This window comes from Cetorhinus maximus, chromosome 23, assembly GCF_964194155.1.
Source record: "Cetorhinus maximus chromosome 23, sCetMax3.hap1.1, whole genome shotgun sequence".
NCBI classification, from domain to species: Eukaryota; Metazoa; Chordata; class Chondrichthyes; order Lamniformes; family Cetorhinidae; genus Cetorhinus; species Cetorhinus maximus.
The window spans coordinates 49,710,144-49,737,598 of record NC_135901.1 but is presented as its reverse complement, the minus strand read 5'-3'; the positions used below and the strand labels follow the sequence as shown (position 1 = coordinate 49,737,598).

General features: G+C 44.5%; 1 protein-coding gene, 2 long non-coding RNA genes, 2 other non-coding genes and 1 pseudogene across 7 annotated transcripts in view; 3 read left to right on the top strand and 3 right to left on the bottom strand.

Moving 5' to 3' along the window:
• LOC144698544 (uncharacterized) overlaps window positions 1-26,508 on the bottom strand; it is a 118,196-nt gene extending 91,688 nt beyond the window's left edge. Inside the window, exons 1-2 of the mRNA XM_078570476.1 lie at window positions 26,341-26,508; window positions 6,385-7,049 (exon numbers count right to left, since the gene is read on the bottom strand). Coding sequence (XP_078426602.1) covers window positions 6,385-7,049; window positions 26,341-26,508 — 833 coding nt within the window. The remainder of the gene's footprint in view (window positions 1-6,384; window positions 7,050-26,340) is intronic.
• LOC144698296 (uncharacterized) overlaps window positions 1-27,455 on the top strand; it is an 869,665-nt gene that overhangs the window by 244,837 nt on the left and 597,373 nt on the right. The gene's annotated exons all lie outside the window — the stretch shown is intronic.
• Window positions 1-27,455, bottom strand: part of LOC144698294 (uncharacterized) — a 451,035-nt gene that overhangs the window by 411,657 nt on the left and 11,923 nt on the right. The window lies entirely within an intron of this gene.
• On the bottom strand, window positions 19,292-19,363 carry trnae-uuc (transfer RNA glutamic acid (anticodon UUC)). Its single transcript has one exon. It is a non-coding gene; the product is annotated as a tRNA-Glu (tRNA).
• trnat-ugu (transfer RNA threonine (anticodon UGU)) lies at window positions 22,320-22,392 on the top strand. Its single transcript has one exon. It is a non-coding gene; the product is annotated as a tRNA-Thr (tRNA).
• Window positions 26,278-27,455, top strand: part of LOC144698261 (uncharacterized) — a 79,154-nt pseudogene continuing 77,976 nt past the window's right edge. Inside the window, exon 1 of the transcript XR_013580476.1 lies at window positions 26,278-26,343. The product of XR_013580476.1 is annotated as an uncharacterized LOC144698261 (transcript). The remainder of the gene's footprint in view (window positions 26,344-27,455) is intronic.

Genomic DNA, 27,455 nt, shown 5'->3' with positions numbered 1-27,455 from the left:
TGATCACATCTTTTTCCAGTTTCTCTCCCATCTCCTCTCATGCCCTCTGTGTGCACCACCTGCTCCATCGACCCTATTCCCACTAAACTACTGACCATCCAACTTCCCCATGTTTACCGTCATTGTCAATGGTTCTCTCTTTTCAGATACTGTTCCGCTCTCCTTTAAACCTTCCATCATTATATATGCTTAAATAAAAACAAACCCTTCACTCTTCCATCTTTGCATGCTGCTGCCCCATCTCCAGCCTCTCTTTCCTTTCAAAAATCCTTTGAATCCCTCCAATCAGGTTTCTGCCCTGCCTCAGTTCGAAAACAGTTCTTATCAAAGCCACAAGTGAGATCCTATGTGGTTGCGACACAGGTAAACTTTCTCTTCTGGTCCTTCCCGACGTGTCTCACCTTCTTGGAGAGGAGACAGCCAGACCTGTGAGGAACACCTCCGATCGGGCAGTGGGCTAAGTTTGAAAATAAACTCAAGGGCGATATCGCAGGAAAACTTGGTTGGTGAGAAGTTGCTGTTAGGGAGTGTGTTTAAATAGCTTAAAACTAGAAAAAAAAAGGATAACATTTATAAAGAGGTAGCTGCCTGGATTTCAGTAAGGAACACCAACAATAGGGAAGTAACGTTAAATCAATTCAAAGTGAAATATAGTCATAAAGTAAACCAAAGTAAGGTAAACTTAGGAGAAGTGTAGCAAAGTGAAGTTATTGTTAATTTATTCTACTCATCCTCCTTTAAGTGTAAAATGAGAAGGAAGTAAAATGGGTAACAGGAAGTAGTAGTGAGGCTACAAGGCAGGAGAAACAAAGCATAGCATTGAGTATGCTTCGAATGCAGAATTATGTTAAAAAGACAAAATTAAAGGTGCTCTACCTGAATGCGCACAGCATTCGCAATTGATGATCAAAAGACACAAATAGTAAGATATTATCGGGGTAAGATATTATTGCCATTATGGAAACATGGCTGCATGGTGACAAAAACTGGGAACTGAATATTCATGTATACTCAAAGTTTAGTAAAGACAGACAAGGAGGTGGAGTTGTGCTGAAAATAAGGGATGAGATCAGTGCATTAGTAAAGGGGATGTCAGTTTGGAAGAACAATGTGTGGAATCTGTTTTGGTGGAGCTAAGAATTAGCAAAAGGCAGCAGACATTGGTTGGAGTTGTTCATTGCCGACCAAATAGTAATGGTAATAGTAATTTATTAATCAGGAGATGATAGAAGCATTTAGCATAGGCTATACATTGATCATGGATGACTTCAATCTACATGTACACTGGGTAAACCAATTGAGCACTGATGCTGTGGAAGATGAATTTCTGGAGTATGTTGGGGATGGTTTTCTAGAGCAGTATGTTGAGGAGCCGACTCGAGGACAGGCTATTTTAGATATAGCATTATGTAATGTAAAAGGACTAATTAATAATCTTGTTGTAAAAGAACCTTTAGGGCCGAGTGAACACAATATTATAGTATTTTACATTATGTTTGAAAATTAGGTAGTTCACTCTGAAGCAAGGGTGTTAAAGTTGAATAAAGGAAATTATGAAGGTATGAGGGACAAATTGGCTGAGATAGAACGGGAAAATACATTAAAATGTACAGAGGCAATGGATGGTCTTCAAAGAATTATTACATGGCTTACAGCACATAATCTTCCTTCAAGGTGCAAAACCTCCAAAAAGTCAGTCAACCTTGGCTGACAAAGAAAGTTAAGGATGGTATAAGATTTAAAGATAAGCTTATGAATTTGCCAGAAGTGGTAGTAAACCTGAGGATTGGGAAGCTTTTAGAATACAGCAACGGAAGACCAGGAAACTGGTAAATAAAGGGAGAATAGCATATGAATGCAATCTAGAGAAAAGATAAAAACAGACTCTAAGAGCTGCTTTAGGCAAATGTGGGTCCATTGCATGCAGAGTCGGGGAATAGAGAATTGGCAGAGAAGCTAAATGATAATTCTGAGTCTGCCTTCACCGGGGAAGATACAAGAAATCTCCCAGGTTTAGAGATCCAAGGGAGTAGGGAGAATAAGGAGTTGAAGGAAATTAATATCAGTAAGAATGGGATTGAAAGTTGATAAGTCACTGGGACCTGACATATTAATTAGCAAAATAAACCCACATGGGATAGGAGGCAATACACTGACATGGATTAAGGATTGGCAAACAGGCAGAAAACAGAGAGTAGGAATAAATGGGTAATTCTCGTGTTGGTAAGCTGTGATTAGTTGGGTACCACAAGGATCAGTACTTGGGTCCCAGTTGATCACAATATATATTAACGATTTGGATGTGGGGACCAAATGTAATCCTTCCAAGTTCGCAGATGATACAAAGCTAGGTTGTGAGGTAGATGTAAAGCAGCTATGCGAGGATTTGGACAGACTTAGTGAGTGGGCAAGACCATGGCAGATGGAATATATTGTGGAAAAATGCGAGGTTATCCACTTTGGTAGAAGGAACTGATGTTCAGAGTACTTCCTAAATGAAAAGAGATGAGAAAGTGTAGTTGTACAAAGGGACCTGGGTGTCCTTGTCCATAAGTCGCTGAAGGCTAACCTGCAGATGCAGCAAGCTATTCGGAAGGCTCGTGGAATGTTAGCTTTTGCCACAAAAGGATTTGAGTACAGGAGTGGTGAAGTCTTGCTTTAATTGTTTAGAATCTTGTTTAGACTGCACCTGGAGTAGTGTGTGCAGTTTTGGTCACCTTGCCTCAGAAGGATATTATTGCCATAGAGGGAGTGCAGTGAAAGTTCACAGGCTTGTCCCGGGAATGGTGGGACTGTCTGATGAAGAGAGATTGGACAAACTGGGCCTGTATTCTCTAGAGTTTCGAAGAATGAGAGGTGATCTCATTGAAATCTACAAAATATTTATAAAAGTAGACAGGGTTGATGTAGGTAAGATTCTTCCACTGGCTGGGGAGTCTAGATCCAGGGGACACAATTTCAAAATAAGGGGGAAGCCACTTCGGACCGAGAAATTTCTTTACTCAGAGAGTTATGAAACTGTGGAACTCTCTACCCTAGAGGGCAGTGGAAGCTCAGTCATTGAGTATGTTTAATGTATAGAGTGGGAGATTTCTGATTAACAATAATGTAAAGGGTTATGGGGATAGTGTGGGTAAACAGTATTGAAGTGTTCGATCAGCCATGATCGTATTGAATGGCAGAGCAGGCTGGACGGGCTGAATGACCTCCCTTTGTTCCTATTCATTGTTTATGCCCAGCTTTTAGCCTATTTCCGATCTTTCTTCCCACCACCGTCCCCTCCCCCCACCCCACCCCCGCTTGGGCCATCTGCCACTTTCCAGAGTGCTTACCCTGGTCCTGCCATTATCACATTTTACTTCCTTAATGTCACCATTTGCACCTCATTTAGCCAGTACCACCACCATTAACTATTCTTTGACCTTTTGTTTATGACATCTTTCACCATCTCTCCTTTGCCTCCACCTATCGTTGGCCTTCTATCCAGCTTCACTGGTTCCACCCCCCTTCATCAGTACATATTTCACCACATCTTTACCTCTCTTTAGATCTGAAGAAGAGTCATACGGTCTCGAGACGTTATCTCTGTCTATCTCTCCACAGATGCTGTCAGACCTGCTGAGTTTTTTCAGCATTTTTTGTTTTCGTTCCCCTGTTGCTATGTCTGAGGTGGATCCCCCTCTCCCAGGCCTTGGCTTCCATGTGCTGTACTGAATGATGACAGTATTAACCTTCTCCCTAACCTGTCCTAACCCTTCTGCCCGTTCATTTATTGAAACCAGGGATTCCACTTGTTCTAATGGTGACTTTCCTTGCCTGGCTAGTCATTCCTTGAAGTGAGCCCTTGAATTGTTTGTACATTGTTTTATCATATTCCCACGTTTCAGTAACAAATGCTGAAATGTATGCTCCACACCCACGGGGTTTCATCTGTTTAAAGTCACTAACAAAAAGGTCCAGTTTTCTCCTGGAGTTTGAGACAATCAGCTTTCAGAATGATGCAGAGTTTCAGCCAATGAGGGAGATCCGGGCTCAGCCCCGCCCCTCATTCACTCTGATTGGCTGGAGGAGCAGCTGTCCGCTTTCGTTCATCCAGCCCCACCCTCTTCTCCTATTGGTCCGTAGCCGCCGTCAATCAGCCGGGCATTGTGAGTTGCCAGGTGTGAGGTCAACGTCGGGGGGCGGGGTTTACAAATCCCGAGTGCGGCCCCAGAGCCGATTCTGAACCAATGATCATTCTCCACTCTCACAATCCGCCGCTTCCGGCTTCTATCCGGCACCAACCTCATAAGGAGAGCAAGAGACTCCGAGCATGCGCCATCCACCCGGACAATCCGCGGCAGATAGAGCAGTTTCTGAGGCGCATAGGATTGTGGGTAATCCGGCCGCCATTAGAAGCCGCATCTCAGTTAATCTTTGTCTGAATCTGGGAAAGCAAGAGGAAGATTCTGTTCGCATCTGTGGAAAGAAGTAAAAAACAATTAATGTTACGGACTCGAAACGTTAACAGATTTTTTCTCTCTCCACATATATTGTTAGGCTTGCTGAGTTTTTCCAGCATTTTCTGTTTCTGTTTCAGGCTTCCAGCATCTGCAGTATTTTGCTTTTACTTTAAAGTTGTGAAGTCACCTGAGCCAAATGAGATGCACCCAAGGGTACTGGGAGAAATAAGAGTGGAAGTTACAGAGGCACTGGCCATAATATTTCACTGTGCCTTAGACTCAGGTGCTGAAGGACTGGAAAATTGCAAATGTTCCACCCTTGTTCAAAAATAGGTGTAAGGATAAGCGCAGAAACTGCAGGCCAGTTAGTTTAACTTCAGTGGTGGGAAACGTCTAGAAATTATAATATGGACGACGTTAACACTCACATGGACAAATGCAGATTAATTAAGGGAAGACACCATGGACTTCTTAAGGGGGAAGAATGTTTTACTAACTTCCTGGAGTTTTTTGAAGAGGTAACAGAGAGGGTTGATGAGGGCAATGCTGTTGATGTGGTGTACATGGACTTTCAAAAGGCATTTGGTACAGGGCTGCACAACAGACTTATAAGCAAAGTTATAGCTCATGGAATAAATGGGACAGTAGCCACATGGATACGGAATTGGCTCAGTGGAAGGAAACAGAAAGTCGCGGTTAATGGATGTTTTTCATGCTCGTGGAAGGTTTGTAATGGTGTTCGCCAGGGGTCAGTGATGGGACTCGGGCTTTTGCTGATATATATTAATGACCTAAATCTTGATGTAAAGGGAAACATTTCAAAGTTCGCAGAAGATGCAAAATGTGGAAGCATTGAGAACAGTGATGAGGACAGTGTAGAACTTCAAAAAGAAATAGACAAGTTGGTGGAATAGGGCAATCGTGTGGAAGATGAAGTTCAATGCAGAGAAATGTGAGGTGATACATCTTGGTAGAAAGAACATGAAGGGCAATATAAATTAAGGGACACAACTCTAAACGAGTTGAAGGTGAAAGGAACCTGGGTGTATATGCCCTTAAGTCATTGAAAGTGGCAGGAGAGTCATTGAGAGTGTGTTTATTAAAATATACACTATCCTGGGTTTTATTCATAGGGGCATAGAGTACAAGAGCAAGGAGGTTATGTTGAATTTTTATAAGTCACTAGTTTGGCCTCAGGTGGTTTATTGCATCCCTTTCTGGGCACCACACTTCAGGAAGGATGTGAATGCATTGGAGAGGGCACTGTAAAGATTCGCAAGACTGGCTCCTGGGAGGAAGAACAGCGCTTAGGAAAGTGAATTGGAGAAATCAGGACTGTTTTCGTTAGAGAAAATAAAGTTTAGAGGAGATTTTATAGATGTTTTCAAGTTGGGGCTGGACAGAGCAGATAAGGAGAAACTGTTTCCACCGATCAAAGGACTGAGAACAGTTTTAAAGTGATCAGTAAAAGAATCAACAATGATATGAGGAAAAGCTTTTCATGCAGGGTCTGGTGTGCTTTTTGTGGGAGTGTGGTGGAGGCAGGTCCAATTGAAGCATTCAGGAGGGAATTAGGCTGTTATCTGAAAAGGAATAATGTTCAGGGTTACGGGGAAAAGATGGGAGAATAGAACTGGGTGAGTTGCTCATTTGGAGAGCCAGTGCAGACATGATGGTCCAAATAGCCTCCTTCAGCACCAAACCAAATCAGTGATGTGGTAAAAATTGATAATATTCAGTTAAAATAAAAATTGAATTGAATGTGTTAGAGATATCAAAACGACTCAACACACTGTGTTTAACGCAAAACTGATTTATTTGAATTATATACAGAATCTGTAAATAGGCTGGAGTTTATTAACATCAGCAGAAACACACTTCAATGAATATGCTTCAGACAAGAATATCATTGGCAACTAAATCCAACTAGAGCAGTTACTTGTGAACTCGCTGGTGTGTCAGTAGACTTGATAAGCGTACGAATCCCTTCCCACACTCGAAGCAGGTGAATGGTCTCTCCCCGGTGTGAACTCGCTGGTGTGATAAAAGTTGGAATGACTGAGTGAATCCCTTCCCACACTCGGAGCAGGTAAGTGGTCTCTCCCCAGTATGAACCCGCTGGTGTCTCAGCAGGTTGGATGAATCATTGAATCCCTTCCCACAATCGGAACAGGTAAATGGTCTCTCCCCAGTATGACCTTGCTGGTGTCTAAGTAGATGGAATGACTGAGTGAATCCCTTCCCACAATCAGAACAGGTAAATGGTCTCTCTCCAGTGTGAACTCGCTGGTGTCTCAGTCGGTTGGATGAATCAGAAAATCCCTGTTTACACACAGTGCAGGTAAACGGTCTTTCCCCAGTGTGAACTCGCTGATGCTTCAGTAGGGAGAATGAATAAGTAAATCTCTTTTTGCACACAGAGCAGGTAAATGGTCTCTCCCCAGTGTGAACTTGCTGGTGTCTCAGCAGGCTGGATGACTGAGTGAATCCCTTCCCACACTCGGAGCAGGTGAATGGCCTCTCCCCATTGTGAACTCGCTGGTGGTTGGATGAATCAGAACATGTGAGTGGCCTCTCTCCAGCGTGAGTGAGCTGATGAATTTCCAGCTGGGATGGGTAATTGAATCCCTTCCCACAGTCCCCACATTTCCATGGATTCTCTCCAGTGTGACTGCGGCTGTGGCTCGACAGGGCAGATGATTGGCTGAAGCCTCGTTCACACACAGAGCATGTGTATGGTTTCTCCCCACTGTGAACAGGGCTCTTAACTTCCATATTTAAAATTCGATGATTTGTGGGTTACGATAAATTGGGTGACACCATCAGATCCTGATGTTATGTTGGGTTTGAAATTACGGACTGCTAACCCTGTGAAAATAGTTCAAAACAGGCAAAAGGGAGTGAGAGAGAACCCACAAAAACACAAAGGCAGGGTGTGAAATTGAGCTGTATGTGTGGGGCCGGCACAAGGGAAAAGTGACCACGATAGCTGCTGCATTGTCATAAAAACTCAACTGGTTCACCAATGTCCTTCTAGGAAGGGAACCTTCCACCCAGTCTGGGCCCACTCAACTCTACCAGAACTTTGGCAGAATCTCCCAATCCCTCATCCTCCACCCCCTAGAAGGACCAGGGTAGCAGGTAAATCACCTCCAAGTCACAGACTGCCCTGACTTGCCCGACATCCAGTGCTGGATGAACAGGACTTTCCTCCATTTAAATGTTGGGAAGACTGAAGTCATTGTCTTCAGTCTCCGCTACAAACTCCACTCCCTAACCATCAATACCATCCATCTCTCTTGCAACTTACGAGGCTGAACCAGACTGTTCACAATCTTGGTGTCATATTTTCACCCCAAGCTGAGCTTCTGACTTCGTATCACAAAGACCATCTCTTTCCACCTCTGTAACTTCACTCCTTCCTCAGCCCATCTGCTGCTGAAAGTCATCAATTCCTTTGTTACCACCAAACTGTACCATTCTGAGCCAGCCACATAAACGACGGGGGTCATTTAAAATTCTGCTTCCCATGTCTTTACTCGCAGTAAGTCTCGATCATCCAACACCTCTGTGCTCATTGTGCTACAGAGGCTCTTCTTTAAGCAGCACCTCAATGTTCAAATTCTCATCCTTGTTTTCAAATCCTTCAGTGACCTTGTCCCTCACTATCTCTATCATATCCTCCAATCTCCATCCCTCCCATATATCTGGGCTCATCTAATTCAGGCCTGTTGAGCATTCCTGATTTTAATTGACTCACTATTGGTGACCGAGCCTTCAGCTGCCCGGGCCATAAGCTCTGTAATTCCCTACTTAGACATCTCTGCCTCTCTCTCTTATCCTTTCAGACTCTCTTAAAATCCTACCTCTTTGATCAGGCTATTGATCATTTGCCCTGATATCTCATCATGTGCTTCAGTGTTAAATATTCCAGTATAATATTCCAGCGATATACGTTGGAACATTTTATTCCAATCAGTGTGCTACATAAATGCAGCTTGTTGTTGTTGATTTGGACATTTATCATCGCTCAGTGAAAATCCTGTAACTCCTTACCAATCAGCATTGTGGGAGCACCTTCACCACAGTGACTGCAGCGATTCAGGAAGAAGGCCCACCAACACCTGACCAACAGACAACTGGGGATTGACAATATCTGCTGCTCTTGTTAGTGACACCCAAATACCAAGAATGGAGTTAACAAAAAAATCTCGGATAAAAGGGGACCGTAGAAATACTTGTTACTAAAACAAAACTCTTAAATTGAATGGACAGTGTGTTTGTCAATCTGATCTCCCCCAGGATCTACCTCCCTTGACAGTCTCACACCGGAAATTGCTGGGTCCAACTGGGTTGCAAACTCCTCGGGGTTAAACCCAGCAGTTTCTCCTCCATCACAAAACTGATGTAACAAAAAAAGTCCCCCATCCAACACCCACCCTAATTCAAACCGGCTCCTAATTGGCCTGTCTGTGTTTCGAGACTCGGTTCTAAAAAACAATACATGTAAGCAAAGCTCTGCAAGGCTGGATCGGAAATTAAGAGATAAAATATTTTAAATATCCAGCAGATCAGACAGTATGAACAGATAAAGAAACATAAATTGGGGCTCAGGTCCCTGACCTCCCTTTAGACTGCACGATAACTCTCGGCGACGGCCGCCGACTAATGGCGGGCAATGTTCCAACAATGCTAAGCGCCCCAGAAACCGCTCTAACTATAAGTTGTTAATTTCCTGATCGAAGGTCGATTACCGCAATCGGCAGGTAGCAACTATGGCGCCGGGAGAGTCAAGGAGGTGAAGAACTGCAGCAAAATACAGGAGGACAATCACTCGCCATTATTACAGAACAAGAAGCCGCGCATCTGCGCTTGCGCACCCACACCAGGGCCGGGACGAACAACTGTCCCGCATCCAGAATCACCGGGACCTGCAGCCTGGAACTGGGAGTGGGAGAAGCGGGAAGAATGAGGAAAAACAATATAATCCAACACTCACAACAACCTCCAATCCACCTCCAATCCCGGGATAGTGAGACAGAGTTTAGAAACACTCACCAACACGATTCCAGTCAAACTTCCACGAGGAGAGGGGGAGCAGTGACTGTGCCTGCTCTGATATAGCACCAGACCTGTCACTCAAACCCCCAACTCCGCCCAGTTCACAGCTCAACCTACCAGCTTGCAGCCTCCTTGACCCCGCCCGGCCCAGGTGTGGGACAGTCCAAGGTGAGTCATTTGTGTTATCAGGACAGTGGGGGAGGGGTGAGCTCCAGCACTGTGCTGTGTCCCAAATGGTTCCATCACCCCCTCCCCCAGGGCCCACTAAACACTGAATGCAGACGGCTGATGGACCTTGGGGATCCTCACTGGCCTGCACAGGTACATTATGCTGCTCCCCACCCCCGATACACTCTGTAAACAAGTTGTTTTTCTTTTTTTCTGCTGCCCCTTCACGTAAACATCTTGTTTCATACAAGTTTTGTTTGAGACTTGTTCAGGGCTATGGGGCAAAGGCAGGGACGTGGCATTGGGTAAATTGTCCCTTCAGAGGCCTAATACAGACACGACTGGCCGAATGGCCTCCTTTTGCTGCAACCATTCTATGATTCTCTGACTTGTCTCCATCCCGCTGCTCCACTCAAAGTGATTCCCACCTTCTGCTTTTGTCCCTGGATCCCTGTTTAACCAAGTAATTATCTCTGCCCTCATTTGTTCCTTATTTCTTTGAGTCCTAGTTTTCCTTTCTTATTTCTCCCATTTGCTTCAGGTGCATTCAGACTGTTGTTATCGTGCCATTCACACCTAATCTAGAAACAGCTTTTGTGTTTTTAATTGTCCCATTACCACTCCCTTTGACCTTGCATTATGAAGCCTTTTGTCAGTTAATCTCTCTCGCCCTGCAGCCTTTCATAGACCTTCCCTTCTGTTCCTCTTCCACCTTTCAATGGCTCACAGACCTGAAACGTTAATCGTGTTTCTCTCTCTACAGATTCTTCCAGACCTGCTGAGTGTTTCCAGTTTTTAATCTTTTCATTTCGTATTTTAAGCATTGCAGTAATTTTCGTCTCTCCATTCCAAGCACTCTACCCGACATTATTAATAATTCAATTCAGTTATTCATAAATTAATTTATCTGTACTTTATGTCTTGAAAACTGATTATTTCTTGAGCTATTTATCAGTTATTAGTGTCTTTAAATGTTACAATTTCACAACTTCTCACGATTTCCCCACACTTTCTGGCACTAATATTAAATCCTTAGTAATCTTAAATGGAAGGGTCAGCCCAGCATTGACAGACCAGTCAGTTTAACCTCTTGTGTGGGAAAGCATTTAGAAGCGGCAATTCAGGTCAAAATTAGGTCACTTGTACAATTTGTTCAGGACAATCATATTGAACTAAATTTCTTGAGTTTTTGATAAGGCAACAGAGAATGTTGATGAGGGTAACACGGTTGATGTGCACATGAACTGCTAAACGGCATTTGATACAGTGCCAAGTAACAGGCATGTCAGCCGAGTTAAAATCCATCGGGCAGAGGCAGCATTGGCTGTGTGACAGGCAACAACATGCATGGTGAACGGTTGCTTTTTGAAATTGAGGAAAAGTATACAGTGGGATCACAAGGGGTCGGTGGTCAGAACACTGATTTCTTGATATATATTATTGATTTAGACTTGTGTGTGCCGGGCTGCATTTCAAAATTTGCAAACAACACCAAATTTTCAAGTTGTGTTTGCAGTGGGGAGGATGGTGATTAACCTCAAGAGGACATAGACACGATGGTGGAATGGGCAGACAGGTGGCAGATAAAATTTCATTCAGAGAGGTGTGAAGTGATTCATTTCGGTAGGAAGGAAAGGCAATATAAGATAAAGGATACAACTGTAAAAAGGTGCAGCAGTTTAATCTGGGGCTTTATGTGCACAAATCATTGAAGATGGAGGGGCAGGCTGAGAAAGCAGTGAATAAAGCATGTGGAATCCTGGGCTTTAAGAATACGGGAATAAAGTACAAAATCAACCATGTTAGAATAAACCTGAATAAAAAACACTGCTTTGGACCCAAGTAGTATTGTGTCCAATTCTGAGCTTTAGGGAGAATGTGAGAGTTTGGAGGAAAGATTCACGAGAGATCGGAACTTCAGTTTGGTTCATGAAGTTGGTTTGTTATCCTTGGAAGGGGAACAGTTTTCTTGCATCTTTTCTGGACCCTCTGTCTTCACTTCCTTCCGAAATTGTAGCCATTCAGTGGCGGTGATGTTAAAAACTTTCTTTCATGGAATGTGGGCAGGGACAGCATTTGTTGCCCTTGAAATAAGTGCTTGCCACAACATTTCAGAGGGTTATCAAGAGTAACCACATTTCGGTGTGGCTCTGGAGTCACATGTAAGACCAGGTAAGAAGGGCAGATTTCCTTCCTGAAAGGACATTAGTGAACCAGGTGGGTTTTTATGACAATCGACAATGGCTTAATCATCGCCCTTATTGAGACTCGCTTTCAATTCCAGATTTAATAATTGATTTTTAATCCCGCCAGCTGCTGTGGTGGGATTTGAACCCCTGTCCCCAGAGCATCAAGCTGGTTTTCTGGATTATTAGTCCAGTGACATTCCCACTGTGGCACCGTCTCCCCCAATATATATTTTTATTTATTTTTGGCTAACAGTTGAGTATTTGTCAGTATTTTGTTCCATGTGGTTTCTATTCTGAGTTTCAGACAGTTTCTGTGCCAAGTGGACGAGGTGTTTAAAGTTCATTCATTTGCCCCTTTTCCATCTCCAGGTCCGGGAAAGACACAGAGAATAATGTCCCCTCATTAAGTATCTATTCACGATACTGAGATGGACAATTCCCGCTCCCCATCTTTCTGGTGGATAATGGATGCTCTGTTACATTTAGGTTTCTCTATAATTTGATCGCTAATTTTATTGAGTTTTTATATATTTATTTTCCCCGAGACCCAGACCCAGGGTAACGGCCGCCATCCTATTTCAGCAGGGAGCAGGGCGCATGCGCGGCCTTCTTGTGGATGTAACAGTGAGTGAGTCCATGGGACATTTACATATTCAGAGTGAGAGGTGCTGATCCTCAACCTCTGGCGATACTTCAACCTCACAATCCTAATCTCTGGCTGCCCAGTGTAAAGGGCAGGGGGCGGGGTGGTGGGTTTGTTAAATCAGAGAATCTTCTCCTGTAACTGTTCATGGGCCTGTTTAACACAGGGATTTCTAGATCCAGGATGGGTCTGGTCACACTGGCTGCCGACCTCTCTTCCATGGTCTTGTCCGTGCCCGCGGGTCCCTGGTGAGGGAACATGCAATATCCACCGGTACGCTTGATACCTCCCACAACCGGTGGGTACCTCAGGGTACAGAGTGTCTCATAGACACTAGAAACAACATTCTGGCTTATTTAGGAAGGCTCCCTTTGCTTTTGCTGGGACTTTGTTGCTGATTTGAATTTCTTTCAGTTTGATTGGACCACATGTTTGGGTGAAGAATGTACCAAAGAAACTCGAATTTTCGGCTTTGAATTTCTATCCTGTACATACAGTGAATATTTTTGTAAACTCCTTTTACAGGGTACAAGAGGGAGATGATTTGCAGATAGGAAACTCAAACCAAACATCACATCAAGATCTGACAGAGTCACTCGATTCAGCAGGAAACATAGAAAATAGGAGCAGGAGCAGGCCATTCGGCCCTTCGAGCCTGCTCCACCATTCATTATGATCATGGCTGATCATCCAACTCAATAACCTGCTCCTGCTTTCTCCCCATATCCTTTGATCCCTTTCGCCCCAAGAGCTATTTGTAACTCCTTCTTGAAAACATTCACGGTTTTGGCCTCAACTACTTCCTGTGGTAGCGAATTCCATAGGCTCACCACTCTCTGGGTGAAGAAACTTCTCCTCATCTCAGTCCTAAATGGTCTACCCCATATCCTCAGACTGTGACCCCTGGTTCTGGACTCCCCCACCATCGGGAACATCCTTCCTGCATCTCCCCTGCCTGGTCCTGTGAGAATTTTATAGATTTCTATGAGATCCCGCCTCATTCTCCTGCACTCAAGCGAATTTAATCCTAACTCCATCTCTCCTCTTATGTCAGTCCTGCCATCCCAGGAATCAGTCTGGTAAACCTTCGCTGCACTCTCTCTATAGCAAGAACATCCTACCTCAGATAAGGAGACTAAAACTGCACACAATATTCCAGGTATGGTCTCACCAAGGCCCCGTATAATTGCAGCAAGACATCCCTGCTCCTGTGCTTGAATGCTTTCGCTATGAAGGCCAACATATCATTTGCCTTCTTTACCGCCTGCTGCACCTGTATGCTTACTTTCAGCAATTGCTGTACGAGGTCACCCAGGTCTCGTTGCGCATTTCCCTCTCTCAATTTATAGCCATTCAGATAATATTATTCCTTCTTGTTTTTGCTACCAAAGTGGATAACCTCACATTTATCCAAATTATACTGCATCTGCCATGCATTTGCCCACTCACTCAGCTTGTCCAAATCACACTGAAGCATCTCTGCATCCTCCTCACCGCTCACCCTCCCACCCAGCTTTGTGTCATCTGCAAATTTGGGGATATTACATTTAATTCCCTCATCTAAATCATTGATATATATTGTGAATAACTGGGGTCCCAGTACCTATCCCTGCGCTACCCCACTAGTCACTGCCTGCCCGCCATTTGGAAAAAGACCCATTTATTCCTACTCTTTGTTTCCTGTCTGCCAACCAGTTTTCTATACCTCTCAATACACTACCTCCAATTCTATGTGCTCTAATTTTACACGCTGATCTCTTATGTGGGACTTTGTCGAAAGCCTTCTGAAAGTCCAAGTAAACCACATCCACTGGTTCCCCCTCATCAACTCCAGTAGTTTCATCCTCGAAACATTCCAGTAAATTTGTCAAGCATGATTTCCCTTTCATAAATCCACGCTGACTCTGTCCCATTCTGCCACTTTATTTTTCCAAGTGCTCAGCTATTACATCTTTTATAATGGACTCTAGAATTTTCCGCACGACTGACGTCAGGCTGACTGGTCTATAATTCTAGACCTTGGACCTGAATATCATTGATCTTTGACTGTGGAAGGAGAAATATTTGTGTTTTCTGTCTGTGGGAAAAGATTTCAAACGTCAGTGTGACTGGAAAAGCACCGAGACAGACACGCCCGAGTGAGAGTGCTCCAGTGAACTGACTGTGGAAAGAGCTTTAACCTGTTACACTATCTGAAAAAAACATCTCACCATTCACAGCGGGGAGAAACTGTGCAAGTGTTCTGTGTGTGGACAAGGATTCAACTGATCATCCAACATGGAGAGACACGGGGACACTGACACCATGGAGAGATCGTGGAAATGTGGGGACTGTGGGTTAGGATTCAGATCCCCATTTGTGCTGGAAACTCATCAACGCACTCACACTGGGGAGAGGCCGTTCATCTGCTCCGAGTGTGGGAAGGGGTTCACTCTACTAACCCACCTCACTTCACATCAACTTGTTCACTATGACATGAGACCTTTTGAATGTTGCGACAATTAAAAGCAAAAGGAATCTGCTGATACACCAGCGAGTTCACACTGGGAAAAGGCCATTCACCTGCTCTAACTGTGGGAAGGGATTCACTCAGATAAGTACCCTCACTTCACATCAACTTGTGCACTCTGACAAGAGGCTTTTTAAATGTTCTGACTGTGAAAAGTGCTTCAAAAGCAGAAAGATTCTGCTGACACACCAGCAAGTTCACACTGGGCAGAAACCATTCAACTGCTCCAAATGTGGGAAGAGATTCACTCAACTAACCCGGTTCACATCACAACAACGTGTTCACTCTGAAAAGAAACCTTTTAAACATGCCGACTGTGTGAAAAGCTATAAAAGCAAAATGGGTTTGCTGACACGCCAGCGAGTTCACACTGGAGAGAGGCCTTTCACTTGCTCCATGTGTGGGAAGGGATTCATTCATCCATCTCTCCAGCTGACACACCAGCGAGTTCACCCTGGAGAAAATCCATTCACCTGCTCCGTGTGTGGGAAGGGATTCAGTCATTCATCCACCCTGCAGACAAACCAATGTATTCACAAGTGACTTCCGGGGTTGGATTCTGCTGTTATTGTAGCTGCAAATCACATCCATGACTGAACCATGCTCTTTCCGACAGTTGGGGTTTGCTTCTGCTGATGTTAATAATCCCTGTAACTGGGCTGGAGTTTAATATTCTGGATAAAGGTTAAATCAATCAGCTTTGTGTCAAACATTGTCGACATATTAGTCGAGGCATTGAATGCAAGAGCAGGGACGTTATGATGGAGCAGTATAAAGCATTAGTTAGGCCACATTTGATGTACTCTGTGCAGTGCTGTTTGCCGCACTATAGGAAGGATGTGATTGCACTGGAGAGGGTGCAGAGGAGATTCACTCAGGATGTTGCCTGGGCTGGAATATTTCAGCTATGAAGAGAGACTAGATAGGCTGGGGTTGTTTTCCTCAGAGCAGAGAAGGCTGAGGGGGGACCTGATAGAGGTGCACAATATTATGAGTGGCATAGATAGAGTGGATAGGAAGAATTTTTTCTCTTTAGTGGAGGGGTCAATACTCAGGTGGTATAGATTAAAGGTAAGGGGCAGAAGGTTTAGAGGGGATTTGAGGATTTTCTTTTCACCCAGAGCGTGTGGGCTATCTGGGACCTGCCAGCAAAGCTTACATCCCAAGAATGAATTTTAAAAGAAAGACAACGCTTTCATCCCAGAAATCAACCGAATGAACCTTCCCTGAAATGCTTCTAATACAACTCTATCCATCCTCAAGATTATCCCATAACTATGTTATCATAAGGTGCGAATGGTATGAGCTGGAACTTGGTCTTTGTTGTTTTTCATTCCATTTGCTAACAGAATCTGCCCCTCCCTTCCCCAGATTCAGACAATGATTAACTGAGACTCAGTCTCTAACGGCGGCCTTAAAAGTGGATAAATCCCCAGGCCCAGGTGAAATGTGGAACTCAGTGCCTGAGGGGGTGGTAGCGGCAGGAATCCTCACAACATTTAAAAAATATTTAGATGAACACTTGAAACACCACATCTTACAGGGCTACGGGCCAAGTGGTGGAAAATGAATGAGACGAGATGGGGTTTGATGAGGAGCTCTGCAAGATTTCACCAAAGCTCCTTCGACAGCACCATCCAAACCCATTATCACTACCATCTAGAAGGATAAGGGCAGCAGATAGATGGGAACACCACCACCTGGAAATTCCCCTCCAAGTCGCTCACCATCCTGATATGGAAACATTTCTTCACTGTCGTTGGGTCAAAATCATGGAACTCCCTTCCTTACAGCACTGTGTGTGTCCCTACACCACATGGACTGCAGTGGTTCAAGAAGGCAGCTCACCACCACTTTCCCAAGGGCAACCACGGATGGGCAATAAATGCTGGCCCAGCCAACGAAGCCCATATCCCATGAATGAATAAAAAAAACAGAACATGAGTGATTATTGTGGCCATTAGAATGAAACAGCGTTTTAAATTATCAAGACATTAACACATATTCCATATAAAAATTGCCTCTCAAACATTCAGGAAAGAATTAAATACGTTGAACATATCAAAGTGAGTCAAATTAATTTGAAGAAGGAAATAGAATCTGGATTTAGAAAATATCCACGAAATGGGTGTAGGTGAACAGAGCTGGATAATCTTTAAAGTACTTGCATGAACTTTTGTTTGAACCAGATGTAATTACAACATGTCAATAATTTAGAATTGTGAGAGATGATCGGCAGGTGGGGAGGATGAATATAAGTCGATAGTTATCACATTTTAGTGGAAAAGATTTGACATTTACTCTTGGTGGCAGCTCAAGGGTTTGTGTTGCTGATTCTGATCATTCTAGTAGCTTTAGTATGTTATCTACGGTTTGTCATCAAGAAATTAGGAAAAGAAGCTCGTAGCTTAGAAATAGTGAGGTTAGTCAGAAATTAGTTGTGAGAAGTCAGTAAGGATATTCCCTTCTCAAGGTGGGAAGATCTGTGAGAAATAACTTTCTAATTAACCTTATGAAATCATCAGAAATTTATTGAACATTACAAGAATAGCTCTCTCTCTCTCTCTCGCTCCCTTGTTTAGGAAGTAAGATTCCTGGCTTGATAAACATAGGACAATGTATCCCTATGTTAATCATAGGGATGGTCTCATTAGTTATGGGATGGAATTTGTAGTCGTGATTGAAGACAATGGCTTTGGTCTTCCCAATTTTTAATTGAGGAAATTTCTGCTCATCCAGTATTACGTGTGGGATAAGCACGTTGATACAGTACCAGGGGAGAGAGAGAGAAAACTGTGAATTATATCAGCTGACATGGAGAAGTTGGGTGATCAGTAGTTCAGTGAGAGTGGAGTTAGTACAGCAGAAAGTGGGTTTCTTGGACAAGATGAGCAGCGAGATGGCATGAGGGAGATGGGAGAGAAACTGGAGAAAGATGAGAGTTCAGGGCTCAGACAAGGGGGAATTTTAAAGGCAGTTTGTCCTGTTGGGCTAGTGGAAGGGAGGGAAGCAGAAGAGGCAGCTGATCGGATTGTCTCAATCTTAGTGACAAGGAAGCTCCATGGGCAGAATTTTGCCCTTGGCGTGCGGGCTCGGTGGGGGTGAATGGGGCAGTTGGGAAGCTGACCGCTGCCTGCAATCAGGCCCGGAAGGCAAGTTCATGCTGGGGGCCAATTAAGGCCTGCGCTGCGTGAAACGTGAGCAGCAGTGTTCAGCGCTGCCTGTGCGGGCGGGGGGAGGAGTGCGAGCTGAGATAGTGTGACCTTTGTACATGCATGCGAGAGCGCGCTACATAACCTCCCTGAAAAAATATATATTAAAGATTATATACATGTTATGAAACATGTCCCCTCATGTCACTCTGTCACAGAGTGGTTCTGTTGAAAGGTCATAAGGACTCGAAATGTCAACTGTACTCTTCTACACCGATGCTGCTAGACCTACTGAGTTTCTCCAGGTATTTCTGTTTCTGTTTTTGTAATACACAACGTGATCGGTTTACAGATAACAGGCTAAAGAGACACCAGGATCTTCCTGATTCCCCCAGGTACTGATTACAGGAACGTGCACAGTGCCGATTATCCACAGTCACACTCTCCTTCCAGTCTTGTCTATATTGTTCAGCTTTGAAATTTTTTGTATTTTCACAGAGGGTTTCCATGTGAAGAAAGCTGAGCTGTGACAAGCTTATATTGTTCAGCAGATATACTGCAAGAAGTTACATAACAGGCTGATGATAACACTGCTCTTTGGTCGCGGTGAGCTCCAGTGAAGGATTGGCATCATTAATGTGTCGTTCAATTAGTCTCGTGACAAATCTCGTGCTATAAATGACAAGGAAACTCGCTGAATTTGCTCCGTGTTTTGGTTTCAAAAGAGCCGAAAGCAAGGTAAGAAAGTATATCTCGCTAGAGTGGGTTATAAAATGGCAGGATGACTGTGAAAGAAGCACCCGTGCTGTTGGGAAACAAAATTATAGAAACTTACAGCATAGAAAGAGGTCATTCGGCCTCGATGAGCAGATGTGCTCTTTTAAAGAACAGTTCTTGTTGGTTGATCCATCAGGAGTGATATCTTTGTCAATGCAACCAGTAGGCGCCAAAATTTACCCTTCTCCCACCCATATTTTGCCTGGCACCACCAACCCAACCTGTTCCAAGTGTGTTATTTCCAGTTCTGAGGCGAAACGTCAACTGATTCTGGTGGAGATACTAAATGTTTTCAATCAATAAGTAATTAATACTCATTTTGGCAATTCTACAAGCTCAATAAATTTGCATTCCCTGACCGGGAATCGAACCCGGGCCCCGGCGCTGAAAGCACCGAATCCTGACCACTAGCCCACCAGGGAAACTGGTGAACTCATTTCAGTTTGGTTTATTGACGCTGCTTTTATCCCTGTTTCCATTTTGAATAGAATGAATTCTTCAGTTAATGACAACAACGGTTTCTGTGAGCTGGAACATGAAATTGACAGTGAGGTGAAATATCCCCACAAGCTGCACATGTACAACTTTCAATTTCCAAAACCCACCAACCTCATCACTGCAGCTCCTGTGAAACTGACAAGGGAATACGCGGCAGAAATTCATCACTGAAAGTAACTGAGACACATCCAATTCTAAACACTGTCATGTCGCATCTGTTTCTGCCTCTGTCCCTTTCTCGCCTCCAGCTCCCTCTGTCCGTCCAGCTCCCAGGTCAATTAGCTGCTTGATGCAGACACAGTCAGTTCATGAACCCAAGCCTATCCTGGAAAGCAGGGACAGAGAATGTGGGATGCAAGGATTTTAGAAAGAATGAGTTTGCAGATGACATGGTAAAGATAATCTGGGATCTCATCTTCCTGATTCTCCCAGGTACTGATGACAGAAATGTGCACAGTGCCGATTATCCACAGTCGCAGACTCCAGTCTTGTGCACGTGGTTGAGCTTTGCACCCACTCGCAAGAGCGGATTATAAAATGGCAGAATGACTGTGAAAGAAGTGGTGTTGGGAAATATCAAAGTATAGAAAGTTACAGCAAAGAAAGAGGCCATTCGGCCCTGTGTGCTGCTTTCAACGAACTCCAAAGAAGAGTCACACGGACTTGAAACATTAACTGTATTTCTCTACCAGAAATATTGCCAGACATGCTGAATTTTTCCAGCATTTTCTGTTTTCACTTCAGATTTCCTGCATCCACAGTATTTTGCTTTTATCTCTGGGTTTCTAGCCCAATGACAATGCCAATACGCCATCTCCTGAATGCTCACAAATGAATAAGACAATTCGGGTGTGTTTGGGTGGGTTTTCTCCTATTCAAAATGATAAATCCTTAGACGGCAGGGTTCGAACCCATGTGTTCATTTTTAACAACAAATGTAAATTATTGAACATTTACTCACACTTAAATAAACAAGTTTGGATCATGATCTTGCCCGGCTTCAAACCGCTGCTCTGCCACATGTGAAATGATCATGACCCCCACTGCCCTGCACAAACCCTGCGCTGTAAAGATCCCAATGGAGCAGTCTGGAATGTTAAGCGGTGACGTCATGCAGCAGCACTTTGGGTCTTTGTTTTGAAGAAATGGAATTCGGCTGTTCTCATTAGGAATGCTGGAGACAGACTGATCAACAATGTCATCAACAAATGGCACAGCGCAGTAAGGGAGCCTAAGATGGAAGCAAAATATTGTAGATGCTGGAGATCTGAACTTAAAACATAAAATGCTGGAAAAACTTAGCAGGTCTGGCAACATCTGTGGAGAGGGAAGCTGAGTTAACGTTCCGAGTCCGTATGTCTCTTCTTCAGATTCAGGCCGAATCGAAGCATTAACTCTGCTTCTCTCTTCACAGGTGTTGTCAGACCTGTTGAGTTTTTCCAGCATTTCCTATTTTTACTACAACGTGAAGCCCTTCACCCCATCGTATCTGTGCCAGCTTTTTTTAAAGACCTAACCAATTCGTCTCAAATTCCTTCTCTCTTTACTTAAACCTGAGTTTTCCCCCTTTCAATTATTGTCTATTTCTCGCTTGAAGAAGGAGTTTCTGCAGAATCCATGCACAGTTTGCCTTAGTTAACAAAGTTTCCCTGACCCAATGACATGAAGAGTTGGACTAGGATTCCTCGTACAGTTTTCGATACAATCATTATTTATTAATGCAACTGATTTCATATCGAATTACAGAAGAACTTTATTTTGATCAAGCAGGTCATCGTTATTTCTGAGCTGCTGACTACAATCGAATGCCATTTGCTCTACAAACTGGAGAGCTGGATTCAGGTTCCAGTCTCTAGAGGAATGAGTCCGAAGCCAACAGCTCCCAAATTTTCAGTTGCTTCCCACTTTCGGGGACATTAGGAATTTCCTTTGGGTGAGCAAGAGACAACTCCAGTTTAATACGGGGGGTGGGGGTTGAGGCGGGTTGCGGTCCTTTATTTTGACAGGGCGAATGAGGAGAGACAATGTAAATAGAATTTAAAAAAAAAATACTTTATTCATAAAATATCTGGAAGAACATTGCCAATGTGAATAGAAATTGGTGTGGGGGAAAGGGGGGTGTGTGGAATTGGTTTAGTTGCTCTTCTTGAGGCCAACACAGGCACGACGGGCCGAACCACTCACTTTATAGTCATCTTGGATTTGATATGAAAGTGTTTTCCCTAAGGAATTGCTGTTAGTCGCGGACGAGTTTTGAGAGCGATGTTCATTTGCAGCTCTGATGTGAAACTTCAACTCTCACTCCACTGATTCGGGCGGAGCTGTTGTGCGTTTCGGTTTTCAATCAATAAGTAAATGAGGCTTGTTTTAACGGTTTGTACCAGATCAATAAACCTTCATTGCCTGGCCGGGAATCGAGTCCGGGTCACGGCGGTGAAAGGGCACAATCCTTACCTGTAAATCACGAGGAAAGCTGTCTATAACTCTTGCAACGTGCTTTATCTCCGCCCCATTTGCTCTTTTTCAGACACTTTCACCAGAGATAAGTTTCTCTCACAGAATTTTATCATAAATGACATCTTCGGGCAATGACAGCCGCTGTTTTTAAGGGATGAGCTGCAGTGAAGGATTGGCACCAATAAAGTGTCGTTCAACTGGTCTGGTTCCAAACCCTGTGCTGGAATTAATGAAAAATTTTGAAATTGCTCAGTGTCTTGACTTCAAAAGCGGGAATGCAAGAAAGTACATTCTCCCAAGCGTGCAATAAAATGTCGGAAAGACTGGGAAATGGTCCTGGGAAACATAAAATTATAGACAGTTACAGCAAAGAAAGAATACTGTCCTGTCCCTCGTTCCACTAGGAGACTTGCTGTGACAGCTGGCTCCATAGCTTAGTGGTTAGAGTACTGGTCTTGTAAACCAGGGGTCGTGAGTTCAATTCTCACTGGGGCCTACAATTTAAATTTATGAATTTTGGTAACAAGGTCACCTTAAAAAGATATTGGAAAGTCATGTGAATGGGCAACAAGATGGCAGATGGAATATAATGTCGGCAGCTGCGAATATGTTCATTTGATTGTAAAAATTAGAACAACGGAATGCTTTTGAAAGGTGAGAAATTTATAAGTTCAGAGAGACCTGGTTGTGCTCGTACAAGGAACGTGGAAAGTTAGCATGCAGGGGCAGCAAGAAATTAGGAAGGTCAATGGCATGTTGGCCTTTATTTCAAGGGGATTGGAGAGCAAGAATAAAGAAGTCTTCTAACAGGGTTTTGGTGAGGCTGCATCTAGAATCCCGTGTGCTGTTTTCATCTCCACATTTATAAAAGGAAGTACTGGCAGTGGAGAAGGTGCAGGGAAGGTTCACTAAATTGGTCTCTGGAACGAGGTGGCTGTCCTATGATGAGAGGCTGAATAAATTGGGCTTTTATTCTCTGGAGTTTAGAAGAATGAAAGACAATCTAATTGAAACCTGTAAAATTCTGAGGGGGCTTGATAGGGTGGACACAGAGATTGTATCCACTGGTCGGGGAATATAAAACACTGGGGCACTGTCTCAGGATAAAGGGCCAATAATTTAGGGCTGAGATGAGGAGAAATTACTTCACCCAAAGGGTTGTGAATCTTTGAATTCTCTACGGAGAGGGTTGTGGATGTTCCATCATTAAATACATTTAAGGCTGGGATGGACAGGCTTTTGGTCTCTCGGGGAATTAAGGGATATGGGGAATGGGCAGGATAATGGAGTTGAAGCCCAAGATCAGCCATGATTGAATTGAATGATAGAACAAGCTCGATGGGCCGTTTGATCTACTCCTGCTCCTATTTCTTGTGTTCATGTGTATGATAAAGACAATAATTCATGTTATAATAAAAACAGAAAGTGCTGGAAGTTCTCAGTAGGTCTGACAGCAAATATGAAGGGAGAAACAGGATTAAGGTTTCGAGTTTAATATGATTGTTTTTCAAACCATAAATTGGGTACTAGTTACGACACTTTGCACAACATCGAGACAAGGAATTGAACCCAGGCGGTGAAAGCCCAGAATCTGAACCATGCGGGTGTTTCTGCAGCATACTTTTTGAACGAAATTAGCTTCCAACTGAAGGTTCAATGGTTTAAGACCACCTAGGGTCAAGTAGATTCCCTCTCTCCCCGCTTCTACTTATATTATCGGCATAGTTCTGCTTTGTGTCCTTTGGCTACAAGGAAATATTGTCCAAACTTTGCCAGTTCTGCTGTTATTCAGTAAGTTCCCACACAAATAGATTTATGAATATTCATTTAAAATAAATCGAGAAAATGGAACACAAATGTACATAACATCCAACCTATTAGAAAGATTGGGCAAAAAGCTATGAATAGAAATTGATTCTCTGATTGCATTTACCAAACCGGAACCCACCATCACACCGACTGAATCCACTGTCTGTTTAAAAGTTGCTCAGTGAACATTTCAATCTTCCTCTGCTGTGAAACGTATGGGCACTGAATCAATAAGCAGTCTCCACTTAAATAAACACAGAAAGGTTCAATCTCCTCCTTCAACTTTTACACCTGTTGTTATTCTCTGTACCATTTACCATGAAGATATATAATGAAATTGAATAAAGTTTGCAATGGTAAAAATGCGCTCACTCCTCAGTAACTGAACCACATTGACACACACAGACATATACACCGAGAGTGACAGCGGGCAAGGGTTTGTCTCTAAGGAGAGGCAAACTCTCAGAAAACAAGGATGCCACTAATTAGCTCAGCTTTGTTCCAATATTGACTGCAGATTCAGTGAATGCTTATGGATAAACAGGAAAGAAGGAACACAGAAGTGAAGCAGGAAAAACAGACGGAAGTGTTTGGAAGGTTCTGACTTCATTTAGCCAAGAATTAATCCTGGAGGTTCCAAAAGAAAGGAACACTGAGCAGCGCAATCGGCAGGATGCAAACCTGTGTGCGCAGATCCCAGTGGAGTTCCAATCCATCGCCTTAATCACTCAGCCATGACTTGAGATCTCACACTGGTATAAATGTTGTTCATGTAAAATCATGGAAATGTTACAGAAGAAACTGAGAGCATTCAGCCCCACCTATTCCCACTCACCTTGCAATTCCTACAGCCTCCCTTGTTCTCCCTACCAAGACAAACCACTTCATATGTCAATGCCCCGAGCTTATCCTAAGGGATTTGATGAAACGTCTGAAAGGACGAACCAACAGAAACTTTGGCAGTGATGAGATTCAAATCCATGACTCGATAGAGACTGTAGCCTAAGTCCAGCCTTGGACCAGTTGCACATGCTACTGCTGGCAATATGATAGTAACCATTGCCTTGAGTGGTAACGGTACTGAATTAGATCATAACAAATAGGAACAGGAATAGACCATTTGATCGCTCAAGCCCCTCACAGTACCATAAAATCAGAGCCAGGGTAACGCCACAGATGGAGGCCATTCAGCCCTGGTCAGAGGATCGTCAGCCATCAGCTCCTTGACCCTGCTCTGCCATTCAATAAGATCATGGCTGATCTGGTTGTGGTCTCAACTCCACTTTCCTGTCTGTCCATTAACACCACCCCCCCAACCCCCGCTGCCCCCCATAACCCTTGACTCACTTGTCTATCAAACATCTGTCTAATTCTGCCTTGAATAAATTCAATAACACAGCCTCCATTGCCTTCTGGGGAACATTCCTCACACTAACGACCCTCTGAGAAAACCAAAAAAACCTCTTCATCTTTGTTTGAAATGGGGGACCTCTTACTCTTCTGGAACTAACTCACCTGGTCCCACTCTCCTGCCCTTTCCCTGGACATGCTGCAGGTATTGGTCCAATTTTCTTTTGAAATCCACGACTGAATCTGCCTCCCCCACACTCTATCTAACCCAGCCGCCGGCTCCACCCCTCCCCGCTCACCGGGCAGTTTCTCAGCAATAAACAGCCGCCTCACCGCTTGGTACAACCCCGGGACCGGGAGTTTCTTATTGAGAGTTTGAGGATTCCACTGGGTATTTGTGAAGCCGCATACACTCAGCCGCCGCCATTTTTCCCCACCTCTTCGGCCCCTCCAATCGTCCCCTAGCAATCAGCCGCCTCCATTCCTCCCCACTCACTCGGCTCCTTCATTCCTGCCCACCCACCGACTCCATTCACTCCTATTGCTCAGCTCAAGTTAGAGCCCGCAATGCGCATGCTCCTGGCAGAGTCCGGTACTGCGCCTGCGCGGGGAAATCCTGCAGCGAGGACAGGGCACATTCAACCCCGCAGCGAAGGCTGGGTAGGATTACCGCCATTGAAAGGCCACGTGGCTGAATTGAAAATTATGTTTTGTGATTCGAAGACAATGAAGCCAGTGGACCAATGTATACAATTATCTTTTAAAATCACTTGTTCATTCCAGCTGCTGAGACTCCAAAGTGTTCACATCCAACTGTTGGGGTTTGTTCTGCTGTTGATTACTCCCAGAACAGAACAGAAGTGGAGGTTTCATGCACTTTGGTTGTTGGAACAAATTATTTAATAATTCTGTACATTATCTCCACGGCTCCAATTGTAAACGGAGTAGAAAACATAATTCTGTCTTTAACGTGTTGCCTTTTCCATGCCTCGGCTCTTACCCAGCATTCGCTGCTTGTTAGAATGTGCCCCATCTTAACCACAGGGGCTCCCGCGCAGGCGCAGTGGTGGGTTGTGAACGGAGCATGCGCAGTACAAGGTTCAGGCTGGCGCATACGCAGCCTGGATGTTGCACCTGCGGGGAGGCGGTTATCTCAACTCCGCAACCCGAGAGAAACGGCCGATTGTAAGAGGGTTGGAGGCGGCGGAGTGGGTGGGGAGACCTCACAAACACCCAGTGGAGCCGCCAAACCCCAATAACAAAATCCGGGGCGGCGGCTGTTTACCGGGTGAGCGGGGAGGGATGGAGCCGGCGGCTGGGTTAGACAGGAGGGTTCACAAACACCCCGTGTAGACCCCGAACCCCCAGTAAGACGATCCCGGGTCCGGGTTTGAACCGGCGGCAGCTGCTCGGGGTATTCCCGCTGACAGGCCCGGGGTTCAACGGCCGCCATCTTTATAGGGGTCAGTGTGCGGCGGAGCGCATGCGCTGCCACAGATGGCTCAGCCCCGCCCCTCATTCATTCCGATTGGCTGGAGGACCAGCCGCTGCCGCTCGGTCCTCCAGCCCCGCCCCCTTCCTATTGGTCAGAGTCACAGAAACAGGCCCTTCGGCCCATCCTGTCTGTGCCGGCCATCGAGCACCTGTCTATTCTAATCCCATTTTCCAGCACTTGGCCCCTAACCCTGTAAGCTGTGGCGTTTCAGGTGTTCATCTAAATCTTCTCAAATGTTGTTGCCTCTACCACCCCCTCAGGCAGTGAGTTCCAGACTCCAACCACCCTCTTGGTGAAAAAAAATCCTCAAATGGCCTCTACACCTCCTGCCCCTTACCTTAAATCGATGACCCCTGGTTAATGACACCCCTGCTAAGGGGAAATGCTTCTTCACTTCCACCCTATTTATGCCCATCATAATTTTGTATACCGCTATCAGTTCCCCCTTCAGGCTTCTCTGCTCTAAGTAAAACAACCCTAGCGTATCCAGTCTCTCTTCATAGCTGAAACTCTCCAGCCCAGGCTACATCCTGGTGAATCTCCTTTGCACCTCTCCAGTGCAGCTGGGGAGGCCGGAGCTGGAGCCAGAGATGCCACCAATCACTCCCCAGTCATTATGAGCTGGAGTAAGAGCAGTGCAGAAGCCCTAGGATGTGGTTGGGGAGGATTCATAAACACCCGCTGGAGGCAGGAAACTGCCAATAAGAACCTGCAGCTCTGGGGCTTTTCACCATGAACAGGCCCAGGTTAACAGCCGCCATCTTGCTTCAGCAGCGAGCTTTGCGCATGCCCGGCTATCCTGGTGAAATGAGAGTAGGCGGGGCTTCAAGGTCCCAGTGACCAGGAGAAAAGTGATTCATTCATTGATTTTATTCTCACTCTGCACACAGGGGTTTGAGAACTGA